Source organism: Pogoniulus pusillus, chromosome 9, assembly GCF_015220805.1.
Source record: "Pogoniulus pusillus isolate bPogPus1 chromosome 9, bPogPus1.pri, whole genome shotgun sequence".
In the NCBI taxonomy this organism is placed as follows: Eukaryota; Metazoa; Chordata; class Aves; order Piciformes; family Lybiidae; genus Pogoniulus; species Pogoniulus pusillus.
Genome location: NC_087272.1, coordinates 38,597,591 through 38,611,102, shown reverse-complemented (window position 1 = coordinate 38,611,102; position 13,512 = coordinate 38,597,591). Strand labels below are relative to the sequence as shown.

At 49.9% G+C, this 13,512-nt stretch overlaps 1 protein-coding gene across 1 annotated transcript in view; it reads left to right on the top strand.

The window, feature by feature from the left end:
* SCFD2 (sec1 family domain containing 2) overlaps positions 1-13,512 on the top strand; it is a 204,546-nt gene that overhangs the window by 30,814 nt on the left and 160,220 nt on the right. The window contains exon 3 of the mRNA XM_064149430.1: positions 9,118-9,245. Coding sequence (XP_064005500.1) covers positions 9,118-9,245 — 128 coding nt within the window. The remainder of the gene's footprint in view (positions 1-9,117; positions 9,246-13,512) is intronic.

The following is a 13,512-nucleotide window of genomic DNA, read 5'->3' as shown; positions in this document are numbered from 1 at the left end:
AGGATGATTCATAGAAACAAAACAAAAGGCAGAGGAGAGTGGAGGAGGTTGCTTTGCCTTTTACTTTTTGCTTTGTAAACTCTTTCTCTCCCTCCTTTGGCCACAGTAGGGTTTGCTTTAAGCCTCAGGACCTCATTTTGCATCAGCTTCGCACAACCAAAAATAGCTAAAAGTAAACCCAACTGTGGCAGAGCCTAAAGGCAGATGGGAGTCAACCACACTCCTGGGTGCTTGGGTCCCTGTAAGCCAATGAGTTCCTGCTCTCACTGCTCCCTGGCATAGGACAAGCAGCAGTGGATGGAAGCTGCAGCACAGGAGGTTCCAGCTCAGCACAAGGGGAACTTCTTGCCTGGAAGGGTCCCAGAGCCTGGCACAGGCTCCCCAGAGAGGCTGTGGAGTCTCCTTCTCTGGAGCCTTTCCAGGCCTGTCTGGATGTGTTCTGTGTGCCCTGAGCTAGACTGGATGGTCCTGCCCTGGCAGGGAGGTTGGACTGGATGATGTCCTTGGGTCCCTTCCAACCCCTGACACCCTGTGAGCCTGGGATCCTGCAGACATTTTTCATCTGGAGACATTTTTTTAATCTGGAAACTTCCCATTCTCCCGTGCAGAGCTTAGCATCAGGGGGTTTGCAGGCAGCACCAAGTTGGGAGCTAGTGTGGAGCTGTTAGAGGGCAGCAGAGCCCTGCAGAGGGACCTGGCCAGGCTGCATGGGTGGGCAGAGGCCAATGGGATGAGACTGAACAAGGCCAAGTGCAGGGTTCTGCACTTTGGCCACAACAACCCCAAGCAGCACTACAGGCTGGGGCCAGAGTGGCTGAGAGCAGCCAGGCAGAGAGGGAGCTGGGGGTGCTGGCAGAGAGGAGCTGAAGAGGAGGCAGCAGTGCCCAGGTGGGCAGCAGAGCCAATGGCATCCTGGGCTGGCTGAGGAGCAGTGTGGGCAGCAGGACAAGGGAGGTTCTTGTGCCCACCCCTGTGCTCAGCACTGCTCAGGCCAGCCCTGGAGTGCTGTGTCCAGTTGTGGGCTCCTGAATTGCAGAGAGCTGTTGAGGTGCTGGAAGGTGTGGAGAGAAGGGCAGCAAGGCTGGGGAGGGGCCTGGAGCAGAGCCCTGTGAGGAGAGGCTGAGGGAGCTGGGGGTGTGCAGCCTGCAGCAGAGGAGGCTCAGGGCAGAGCTCATTGCTGCCTGCAGCTGCCTGCAGGGAGGCTGTAGCCAGGTGGGGTTGGGCTCTGCTGCCAGGCAGCCAGCAGAAGAAGGGGACAGAGTCTGAAGCTGTGGCAGGGCAGGTCTAAGCTGGGTGTGAGGAGGAAGCTCCTGGCAGAGAGAGTGATTGGCATTGGAATGGGCTGCCCAGGGAGGTGGTGGAGTGGCTGTGGCTGGAGGTGTTGCAGCCAAGCCTGGCTGGGGCACTTAGTGCCATGGTCTGGTTGGTTGGGCAGGGCTGGGTGCTAGGTTGGGCTGGCTGAGCTTGGAGCTCTCTTCCAGCCTGCTTAAGTCTATGATTCTATGATAGAATCACAAAATGGTCTGGGCTTGAAGTGACCTCCAAAAGTCTTCTGCTCCAATCCCCAGGGACATCCTCAACTAGATCAGGCTGCCCACAGCCCTGTGGAGCCTCACCTTGAATATCTCCAAGGATGGGGCCTCAACCACCTCCCTGGGCAAGCTGCTTGAGTCTGTGCTGCTGTGATTCTCTTCAGTGATTCACCCAGGACAAGCTGCTGGGGGTGAGTCAGCAGCCCCCAGCAGAGGGCTCTGGCGCTGCCTCTTGCCTGATCCCAGACGTCACAACTTTTGCTCCCAGAGATTCCCAACGCTGGGACACAATATTATCTTATCTTCCCTTTTGCTGAGGCATTTGCCTGTGATTGCCTTTCAGCTCTTGTCATGGTCTTTCCCCTCCTCTTTTTCCCATCTGCAGTTCCTCTGCTGGAGTCCTGATCCTCTGACCCTGGTGCACAATCAGTGCTGGGTATGGCATCCAGTCCCCTAACCCAGATTTCTCCTTCCTCTGGCATTCCCTGACTTCCCAAGCACTGTTTATTGCTTTTACACATTATCTGCTGAGCCACTGCATTCTCAAAGCACTTCTCTTATCTAAGTAGATTTCTTGGAGGACTTTGTCTCTGTGGTCTTCTTAAAGGGCAATAACCCAAACCACCACACTTTATTCTTTCAATATTAGAGGGGTTTAAAGATTTTGCCTAAACTGTGTTGGTTTCAGGAAAAAAAATGAATCCTGGGTTTACAGGCTCACAGAATTGTCAGGGTTGGAAGGGACCACAAGGATCAGCCAGTTCCAACCCCCTTGCCATGGGCAGGGACACCTCACACTAGATCAGGCTGCCCAAAGCCATGTCCAGCCTGGCCTTAAGTAACTCCAGGGATGAGGCTTCCACCACCTCCTTGTGTAGCCTCTCAGTGTCTCACCACCTTTATGCTGAAGATCTTCTTCCTAATGTCTAATCTAAATCTCCCCTTCTCTAGCTTGGATCCATCCCCTCAGTCCTATCACCTTATAGTGTCCCTCAGCAGCCTTCCTGCAGCCCCCCCTCACTCCACAGTGAGACTGTAATGCAGACCAGGAACTCTAAAAACACTCTTCAGTATCACAGCATCACAGAACAGGCAGGGCTGGAAGGGACCACAAGGATCAGCCAGTTCCAACCCCTCTGCCATGGGCATGAACACCCTACCTCATCCAGCCTGGCCTTAAACACCTCCAGGCATGAGGCTTCCACCTCCTCCCTGGGCAACCCCTTCCAGGCTCTCACCACCCTCATGCTGAAGATCTTCTTCCCAATGTCTAATCTAAATCTCCCCTCCTCTAGCTTGGATCCATCCCCCCCAGTCCTATCACTACCCAACAGCCTATAGAGTCCCTCAGCAGCTTTGGAGTCAGAGAGTCACAGAATGGGTTAGGTTGGAAGGGAGCTCAAAGCTCAGCCAGTTCCAACCTTCCACTAGAACAGGTTGCTCCAGACCTCATCTAGCCTTGCCTTGACCACCTCCCTGGGCAAGTTGTGCCAGTGTCTCACCACCCTCCCTGCAAACAACTCCTTCCTGAAGCTCTCCTGTAGCCCCCCAGTGCCACTCTACAGTTAGACCACAATGCAAACCAGCAGCGATAAAACCACTCTTCAGCTACCCCTGGGCAGAGCCTGGCTGTGTCCTGCCCACACTGCCCTGCACAGCTTCAGCACAGGACTGAGGGCAGCCCTCAGGCTGCTCTGCTGCCAGCTGCCAGCCCCAGCTGCCTCAGCCTGGCCTCACAGGAGCTGTTCACTGCCTGCAGCAGCTTGGGGGCTCTGGTCTGGGCTCTTCCAAGCAGTTCCCTGAGGTCCTTCTTGACCTGAGGGTCAGGAAGGTGAAATGCAGGCACTTAAAAGCTGCTTCTTCCTTCCTCGTGGGGTTTGCATGCCAGGATCACCCAGGACAGCTCACACAACAACACATCCAGGGGGGGTTGCAATGTCTCCAGAGAAGGAAACTCCACAACCTCTCTGTGCAGCCTGTTCCAGGGCTTTCAAAGACCTTGCAGTGTGAAGTGGTTGGTTTGGGAAGGGAGAGCAGCAAGCAAGGGCAACAGGTAGAAAAACAGGGACTATAGGTTGATCTTGGATGATCTTGGAGGTGTCTTCCAACCTGGTTGGTTCTATGATTCTCTTTTACTGAGGGCTGCAGATGCTTTGGGGATTCATTCTCTACCCTTGAATATTTGCTTGAACATCTTTGTGAAGTATCAGGCTGTGAAAGTTGAGGCTAACAAACCCTGTGCAAGATCTGGGAGGCTTTTTAGTGTTAGCTTCCTTGATGTTTGTTTTACTTTCCTTTAAAGGCTTAGCTCCTGGGGTCTGTCCTTCTGTGAGGCTGCTCATGTTTATGGTGATGCAGAGGAGTGGGGAAATGAGAACAGGTTAGAATAGTAGAAAAGAGAAGGTTGCCTTTGCTTCCAGACAGAAAACAGCCCAAGCCCACTCTTTTTTTCCCTGCTGCCCTAAGCCTGTTTCCTGATCTCTGTAGATCCACATTTGGATCTGCATCTCCAGGAAGGGATTAGGTAACAAAGAAAGTGGTGGCTTCTTGCAACCCACACCTCAGGCATGATTGCAAATGACAGCTCAGCCCTGGGAATGTGATGGGAGCAGGAGGAAGTTCCTGGCAGAGAGAGTGATTGGCATTGGAATGGGCTGCCCAGGGAGGTGGTGGAGTCACTGTCCCTGGAGGTGTTTCAGCCAAGCCTGGCTGGGGCACTTAGTGCCATGGTCTGGTTGGTTGGGCAGGGCTGGGTGCTAGGTTGGGCTGGCTGAGCTTGGAGCTCTCTTCCAGCCTGCTTGATTCTGTGATTCTAAACCATTCTATGAATCTCTGAATCTATTTGGCATAACACTTTCCTCTGGATACCTTACCCAAGACCTCATTGCTGTCTGCAGCTCCCTGCAGGGAGGCTGTAGCCAGGTGGGGTTGGGCTCTGCTGCCAGGCAGCCAGCACCAGAACAAGGGGACACAGCCTCAGGCTGTGGCAGGGCAGGTCTAGGCTGGATGTGAGGAGAAAGTTCCTGGCAGAGAGAGTGATTGGCATTGGAATGGGCTGCCCAGGGAGGTGGTGGAGTGGCTGTGGCTGGAGGTGTTGCAGCCAAGCCTGGCTGGGACACTTAGTGCCATGGTCTGGTTGGTTGGGCAGGGCTGGGTGCTAGATTGGGCTGGCTGAGCTTGGAGCTCTCTTCCAACCTGCTTGATTCTATGATGATGGTGATGATGATAAAGATGTTGATGCTGTCCTGCCTGCTTTGGGCTGTGCTGCCTGCACCCCTGGGGGAAGGTGGAGTTGCACTTATGTGAAGGAGAAATGGAAAGGTGGTGTCAGGCCTCTGGGTTTTCCTCTCTGCAGGCATGGCAATGGGATGAAATTCACTCTTCCTATTGGTTTGTGGTTTGGACAGAAGAGTCAACTCAGCTTTCTTCCCATGGCCCTTCCACCCACGCAGGCTTGGAGAAGAGGATGTGGGTTCCTAGTTGGACAGGAGTGGGCTGTGGCCGTCCCCTCACCTGGGTTGGGAGAGATAGGAGAGGTTTGCTGAGCGCAGCCTTGCCCCTGCAGCAGGGTTCCAGCTCAGCTGCTGTGTCACAGGCTTCAGCTGAATGAATTGCTGGGGCTCTCTGTGTGCCACGGAACACATCTCGCTTTGGCATGTTTATAAGCATCTTGTAAATGACATCAGAACCCTATTTAGGAGTTAAATGTCTTCTGCTGGGGAGGGACTAGGGGGGAAAGAAACCCAAACAACCGAGGGGAAACGTTGAGAACGAAAATAAACAGAAATCCAACAGAGCTAATCCCAATGTGTGGCTTCAGCCCCGGGCAAGGATTTTTTCCTCCCTTCCCTTTCTTCCCACTCCATTCATTCACAAGCAGCGCCCTGGAGGAGGGAGAAGGCAGCCAGGGGAGGGAGTGCAGATGAGCCACCCAAAGTCCCAAGCTGAGCTTGGCAATAGCAGCAAGGAAGAAGAAAGCTGCGAGCGCAGAAGCAGAAGGAGCTTGCACTGCGCTGTGGGTGGCTCCTTCTTCCAGGAGGCAGAAAGACTTGGGGCACTGAGTGCCATGGTCTGGTTGGTTGGGCAGGGCTGGGTGATAGGCTGGGCTGGCTGAGCTTGGAGCTCTCTGCCAACCTGCTTGGTTCTGTGATTCTAAACCATTCTATGAATCTCTGAATCTATTTGGCATAAAACTTTCCTCCGGATACCTTACCCAAGAGCTCATTGCTGCCTGCAGGGAGGCTGTAGCCAGGTGGGGTTGGGCTCTGCTGCCAGGCAGCCAGCAACAGAAGAAGGGGCCAGAGTCTGAAGCTGTGCCAGGGCAGGTCTGGGCTGGCTGTGAGGAGGAAGCTCCTGGCAGAGAGAGTGATTGGCATTGGAATGGGCTGCCCAGGGAGGTGGTGGAGTGGCCGTGGCTGGAGGTGTTGCAGCCAAGCCTGGCTGGGGCACTTAGTGCCATGGTCTGGTTGGTTGGGCAGGGCTGGGTGCTAGGTTGGGCTGGCTGAGCTTGGAGCTCTCTGCCAACCTGCTTGGCTCTGTGATTCTATGAAACTCAATTCGAGTTGCTTTGGGCTGGGAACGCTCAGGGGCGAGTTAGTGCCCAGCACTGCTTTGCCACAGCTTGGTGCCTCTGGGGCTGCAGGCGTGCGGAGGGCACCTGAGGTTCCTCCTGCTGCAGCAGCGCTGCCTGCCTTGGGGCTGAGCTGCACATGCAGCGTGTGGGGGCGCTGCCACTTCACACCTGCTGCCCAGAAACACAAGCAGTTAAACCCTGCCTTAGTTTGGTTGATTTATTTCACTCTATTTTGATTTCAATTTGTGTTTATTTTATTTCACTTTATTTTGCTTTACTTTATTGTATTTTATTTGACTTTATTTTGTTTCATTTTATTTTGCATTATTTTATTGTATTACATTTTATTTTACTTCATTTTATTTTGTTTATTTTATTGTATTTTATTTTATTTTGCTTTATTTTATTTTACTTAATTTTACTTTATTTTGCTTTATTTTATTGTATTTTATTTTATTTGACTTCATTTTATTTTGTTTATTTTATTGTATTTTATTTTATTTTGATTTATTTTATTTTGCTTTATTTTATTTTATTTTATTTTGCTTTATTTTATTGTATTTTATTTTATTTGACTTCATTTTGTTTCATTTTATTTTGCTTTATTTTACTTTATTTTATTTTATTTTATTTTGCTTTATTGTATTTTGCTTTATTTGATTTTATTTTATTTTGCTTCATTTTATTTTATTTTGGTTTATTTTTTTATTTTGCTTCATTTTATTTTATTTATTGTGCATTATTTTATTTTATTTTTTTATTTTGCTTCATTTTATTTTGTTATTTTGCTTTATTTTGTTTTTTGCTTCATTTTATTTTATTTTATTTTGCTTTATTTTATTTTTTTTGCTTCATTTTATTTTATTTTGCTATATTTTATTTTATTTGACTATTTTAATTTTATTATACTTTATTTTATTTTGTTTCATTGACTTTATTGTATTTTACTTTATTTTATTTGACTTTGACTTTATTTTTATTTTTCTTTATTTTAGTTGACTTTATTTTATTTTGTTTTATTTTACTTTATTTTCCTTTTTTTCACTTTATTTTATTTTACTTTTTTGTTTTATTTTATATTGCTTTGTTTTATTGCATTTTATTGCATTTTATTTTAATTTATTTTACTTTAACTTAATTTTACTTTATTTTATTTTGTTTTATTTAATTTATTGTATTTTACTTTATTTTATTCGACTTTGACTTTATTTTTATTTTTCTTAATTTTATTTGACTTTATTTTGTTTTATTTTACTCTATTTCTTTTCACTTTATTTTATTTTATTTTACTTTATTTTGTTTTATTTTACGTTTTTAAATTGTATTTTGCTTTATTTTATTTTACTTTATTATTTTCTTTATTAGACTTTACTTTTATTTTTCTTTATTGTACTTTATTTTATTTTGTTTTATTTTATGTTATTGTATTAAACTTTCTTTTAATTTATTTTAATTTGATTTTACTTTATTATTTTATCTTATCTTGTTTTATTTTAATTTATTTTGCTTTATTTTAGTATTTTATTTTATTTTTTAAAATTTGTTTAAATTTATTTGTAGTTTATTTTAATTAAGTTTATTTTAAATTAATTTATTTTAATTTTTTCTTTTTAAACTTATTTTACTTTATTTTAATTTTATTTTATTTTACTATATTTTATTTTATTTTAATTTTTTTAACTTTTATGCTATTTTACTCTTTTATTTCACTTTATTTTATTTTACTTCTTTTTTTTTTACTTCTTAATTTTATTTTACTTCATTTAATTTTAATTTACTTTTAAAATTTATTTTACCTTATTTTATTTTGCATTATTTTATTTCACTTTATATTAGTTTGACTTTATATTAATTTAATTTTATTTTATGCTATGCTATTCTATTCTTTTTTTTTCTTTGTTTCCTAAACTATCACAAATGTTCCACTTAGGAAAATGAAATGTTTGACATCACATTATTTTTACATGCCCTACAGCCCACCTCAGGGAAGTTCCCAAGTAAAAGCACTCATCTTAAAATATAAATCATAGATCCAAGCAGGTTGGCAGAGAGCTCCAAGCTCAGCCAGCCCAACCTAGCACCCAGCCCTGCCCAACCAACCAGACCATGGCACTAAGTGCCCCAGCCAGGCTTGGCTGCAACACCTCCAGCCACAGCCACTCCACCACCTCCCTGGGCAGCCCATTCCAATGCCAATCACTCTCTCTGCCAGGAGCTTCCTAACAACATCCAGCCTAGACCTGCCCTGCCACAGCTTGAGACTGTGTCCCCTTCTTCTGTTGCTGGCTGCCTGGCAGCAGAGCCCAACCCCACCTGGCTACAGCCTCCCTGCAGGCAGCTGCAGGCAGCAATGAGCTCTGCCCTGAGCCTCCTCTGCTGCAGGCTGCACACCCCCAGCTCCCTCAGCCTCTCCTCACAGGGCTCTGCTCCAGGCCCCTCCCCAGCCTTGCTGCCCTTCTCTCCACACCTGCCAGCACCTCAGCATCTCTCTGCAATTCAGGAGCCCACAACTAGACACAGCACTCCAGGGCTGGCCTGAGCAGTGCTGAGCACAGGGGTGGGCACAAGAACCTCCCTTGTCCTGCTGCCCACACTGCTCCTGAGCCAGCCCAGGATGCCATTGGCTCTGCTGCCCACCTGGGCACTGCTGCCTCCTCTTCAGCTCCTCTCTCCCACCACCCCCAGCTCCCTCTCTGCCTGCCTGCTCTCAGCCACTCTGGCCCCAGCCCCAAGTGCTGCTTGGGGTTGTTGTGGCCAAAGTGCAGAACCCTGCACTTGGCCTTGTTCAGTCTCATCCCATTGGCCTCTGCCCACCCATCCAGCCTGGCCAGGTGCCTCTGCAGGGCTCTGCTACCCTCTAACAGCTCCACAGCTGCTCCTAGCTTGGTGTCACTGCAAACTCACTGCTGCTGCACTCAATCCCTCAGTATCTCAAAGGCCCCGAAGAGGATCAGGCCCAGCCTGGCTCGTTGTTGAAGCCAAGTTCAGTGTGCCCCTGCTGTTCCCTTACAGTGATCCAGCTGCCAAGGCCCTGTGGGAGTCCTTCATGAACCTGAAGCAGAAGGAAGCTGTGATGGAGGCCAGGAGACACCTTGTGGAGGCTGCGAGCAGAGAGCATTTGCCTATTAAAATGAGCATGGGTGAGTGGTGTGACTGAACCCTTCCTACAGGCTGGCAGTGGAAAAGAGCAGATCTTGGGGACCTCCAGTCCTTATCCTTACTGTATCCTCATCCTGATCAACTGAGTTCAGGTGAGCACTGTGCCTGCCATGGAACCACAGAAGCACAGAGACCTCCAGGCTGGCAAAGCCTCTCAACATCACCAAGTCCAACCTGGAACCCTACTCTGCATCATTCACTTTAAACCATCTCCCCCAGCACCACCCTTAAACACATCCAGGCTGGGTGACTCCACCACCTCCCTGGGCAGCTCACTCCATGGGATATTTCTGGTGTGCAAGTGCAAGGCAAATGGTTTGTCTTAAATGCAGCAGCCTTAAGAAGATGGAGAGCAGAAATCAACTCCATTTCTTCCTCTTGGGGACCCCCAACCCCTATCCTTGCTTTGTTCTTATCCTTATCAACAGATTTCAGGTGAAGGACAGTGTCAGGAGGATGCAGCCAGGCTGTGCTCAGGGATGTCTGCCCAGGGAGATGATGGAGTCCCCATCCCTGGAGGTGTTTAAGAGGAGGCTGGATGAGGCAGCCTGGGCCAGACTCTCAGCACCCTCACACTGAAGAACTCCTTCCTCAGCTCCACTCTAACCCTGCTCTGCCTAAGCTCCAAACCATTGCCCCTTGGGCTGTCTGTAGAGCCCCTGATGCAAAGTCCCTCTGCAGCCTTCCTGCAGGATCCTTCAGCTCTGGGCAGGCAGCTCTGAGGTGCCCCTGGAGCCTTCTCCCCTGCAAGCTGCACCCCCCCAGCTCCCTGAGGCTGTGCTCACAGCAGAGCTGCTCCAGCCCCTGCAGCATCTTTGTGGCCTCCTCTGGCCTCACTCCAGCAGCCTTGTGTCCTTTCAACAGCACTGGAGCCAGGATTGGAGGTGAGGTCTGAGCAGATCAGAGCCAAGGGGCAGAATCCCCTCTCTTGCTCTGCTGCCCACACTCCTCTGCCTGCAGCCAGCACACAGCTGCCTGCTGGCCTGCATGAGGGCATTGCTGACTCCTGGGGAGCTGCTCAGCAATCAGCACCCCCAAATCTCTTTCTTCAGAGCTACTCTCACCCTACTCTGCATCCAGCCTGGAGGTGTGCCTGGGACTGGCCTGACCTGCTGCATGCCAAGTGGTCCCTTGTGGTGACAGATGGGTACTGGTTCAAGCCCTAATACAATTGTGCAGCTTGTTGGGTTTCTGTCTCATAGCTCATTTACTTTGCACCTCATTGCTGTAAAGCACTTAGCAGATGGAAGTGAAACACAGAGCCCTGTGCAGTGATGTGAAAGAGAGAAAGAAGCTGGTAGGATGGTATCTGTGATTTCATTGTGGCTGGCACTTGCTTGCAGGCCTATCTGGCTACACTTGCTGTTGCTTTCAGTCCTGTGAGCACAGCCTGAAAGGGTTGGGGATGTGCAGGCTGGAGCAGAGGAGGCTCCCAGGGGACCTTCTTGTGGCCTTTCAGGATCTGAAGGGGGCTACAGAAAATCGGGGGAGGGAGTTTTGAGGCTGTGGGGGAGTGGCAGGAGTGGGGGGAATGGAGCAAAGGTGGAGGTGGGGAGAGTGAGGCTGGAGGTGAGGAGGAAGTTGTTGAGCAGGAGAGTGGTGAGAGGCTGGCAGGGGTTGCCCAGGGAGGTGGTTGAGGCCCCATGGCTGGAGGTGTTTGAGGCCAGGCTGGCTGAGGCTGTGTGCAGCCTGCTCTAGGGTAGGGTGTCCCTGGGCATGGCAGGGGGTTGGGACTGGCTGCTCCTTGTGGTCCCTTCCAACCCTGCCTGATTCTATGATTCTTTGAAGAAGGGAGTGGGTGAAAATAACCTTCCTATGTCTCCTGGATTTTTGGATGAAGTCTCTAATTAGTTTTCTTTGCAGGAGGAGCCTCAGGTAGGGGTTAATACAGAGAATTTTTTTTCCCCTCCAGACAGTAAACCCAAACACTTAAATATGAACTTATGGCCAAGTCTCCTTCCGTGTCTGGTTGTGATTAGAGCTGAAGATAACTCCTAGAAATGTAACAGAAAGCAGAAGTGTGTTGCTCTTGCTGGAGTTCCCCAAACATCTCATTTTATTGTTTGCTAATGTGATGCTGCAAAGCTTCTGGGTCCAGTTCTGTGTCCAGTTGTGGGCACCTGAATTGCAGAGAGCTGTTGAGGTGCTGGCAGGTGTGGAGAGAAGGGCAGCAAGGCTGGGGAGGGGCCTGGAGCAGAGCCCTGTGAGGAGAGGCTGAGGGAGCTGGGGGTGTGCAGCCTGCAGCAGAGGAGGCTCAGGGCAGAGCTCATTGCTGCCTGCAGCTGCCTGCAGGGAGGCTGTAGCCAGGTGGGGTTGGGCTCTGCTGCCAGGCAGCCAACACCAGAACAAGGGGACACAGCCTCAGGCTGTGCCAGGGCAGGTCTAGGCTGGATGTTGTTAGGAAGTTGCTGGCAGAGAGAGTGATTGGCATTGGAATGGGCTGCCCAGGGAGGTGGTGGAGTGGCTGTGGCTGGAGGTGTTGCAGCCAAGCCTGGCTGGGGCACTTAGTGCCATGGTCTGGTTGGTTGGGCAGGGCTGGGTGCTAGGTTGGGCTGGCTGAGCTTGGAGCTCTCTTCCAACCTACTTGATGCTATGATTCTATGATTATTGTGGTGCCTTCCAACCCTGCCTGATTCTCTGATTCTAAAGCCAGGCAGGAGCAAGCTTGGAGAAGGTAGCTGCAAGTGGTGTGGAAGTGCAGGAATGAAGTGTCGCTGAGAAGAGTCTGTGCCAGAGGATTCAATCCAAAGCTACAGCATGTTCTGGTGTGCTTTCAAAGCCTTTAAGTGCAAGACCTGGGGTGGAACATGGCAGTAGAGTAGAACTGGGTGCCTTGCCCAGTGCTGTTTCTCCAAGCAGAGCTGTGTAAGCCTCATCAGGCAGCCTCTCAAAGGCTGGCTGCATCCAGAGGGGACACAGCGAATTACATATGCATGTACTCATACATCATCATCTTTTCCAGCCCTGTTTATTTGCTTACCACCCAAAATGATTGTTAGGATAGCCTCAGCTGCAGAAGTCTTCCAGGAACCATCAGAGAAATAGTCAGTGCTGTGAATAATGCACTGGAGCAGAAGGAGGACCTCCCTCTGGCTGGGACAGCCTGCCAAGAACACAGTGCTCAGTGTCTGCAAACATGTGGCTCGGTGCTAGATGAGGACATGCACAAGCCACCTGAAGTCCTGTGGGTGGGTGGGTGATTGTAAGAAGACAAACAAGTCCATTTCTACAAGAAGTTTAAAGCATTCAGGAGGTGATTCAACCAAATTTGCTGTTTTCAAATCCCTTTCGAGCTGCAGTGAACTGCTGTTGGCATGAGCGGTGTGGGGCCAGGGCTGGAGACCCTCTTCTTGGGACTTGGCCTAATATTTGTTAGCCTGGGAAAGGAATGAAAAGTAAGGCAATGAAATGTGGCCATGGCACATGTTTAGTCACAGGGTCACAGGATGGTAGAGGTTGGAAGGAAGCTCCAAAGATCGCTGAGTCCAAGCCCCCTCCAGAGCAGGAGCACCCAGGGCAGGGCACACAGCAGCACAACCAGAGGGGGTTGAAAGGCTCCAGAGCAGGAGACTCCACAGCCTCTCTGGGCAGCCTGCTCCAGGGCTCTGGCACCTTCACAGGGACAAAGTTTCCCCTCCTGCTCCCCTGGCACCTCCTCTGCTGCAGCTTGCCCCCAGTGCCCCTTGTGCTGCCCTTGGCCAGCCCTGGGCAGAGCATTGCTGTGTCCTGCCCACACTGCCCTGCACAGCTTTAGCACAGCACTGAGGGCAGCCCTCAGGCTGCTCTGCTGCCAGCTGCCAGCCCCAGCTGCCTCAGCCTGGCCTCACAGGAGCTGTTCACTGCCTGCAGCAGCTTGGGGGCTCTGGGCTGGGCTCTTCCAAGCAGTTCCCTGAGGTCTTCCTAGAACTCAGGGGCCCAGAACTGGTCACAGTATTCCAGACGCAGCCTAACCAGGGCAGAGTAGAGGGGGAGGAGAACCTCTCTTGACTGACCAACCACAGCCCTTCTGATCCAGTCTCAAGCTGTGCCAGGGCAGGTCTAGGCTGGATGTGAGGAGGAAGTTCCTGGCAGAGAGAGTGATTGGCATTGGAATGGGCTGCCCAGGGAGGTGGTGGAGTGGCCGTGGCTGGAGGTGTTGCAGCCAAGCCTGGCTGGGGCACTTAGTGCCATGGTCTGGTTGGTTGGGCAGGGCTGGGTGCTAGGTTGGGCTGGCTGAGCTTGGAGCTCTCTTCCAGCCTGCTTGGTTCT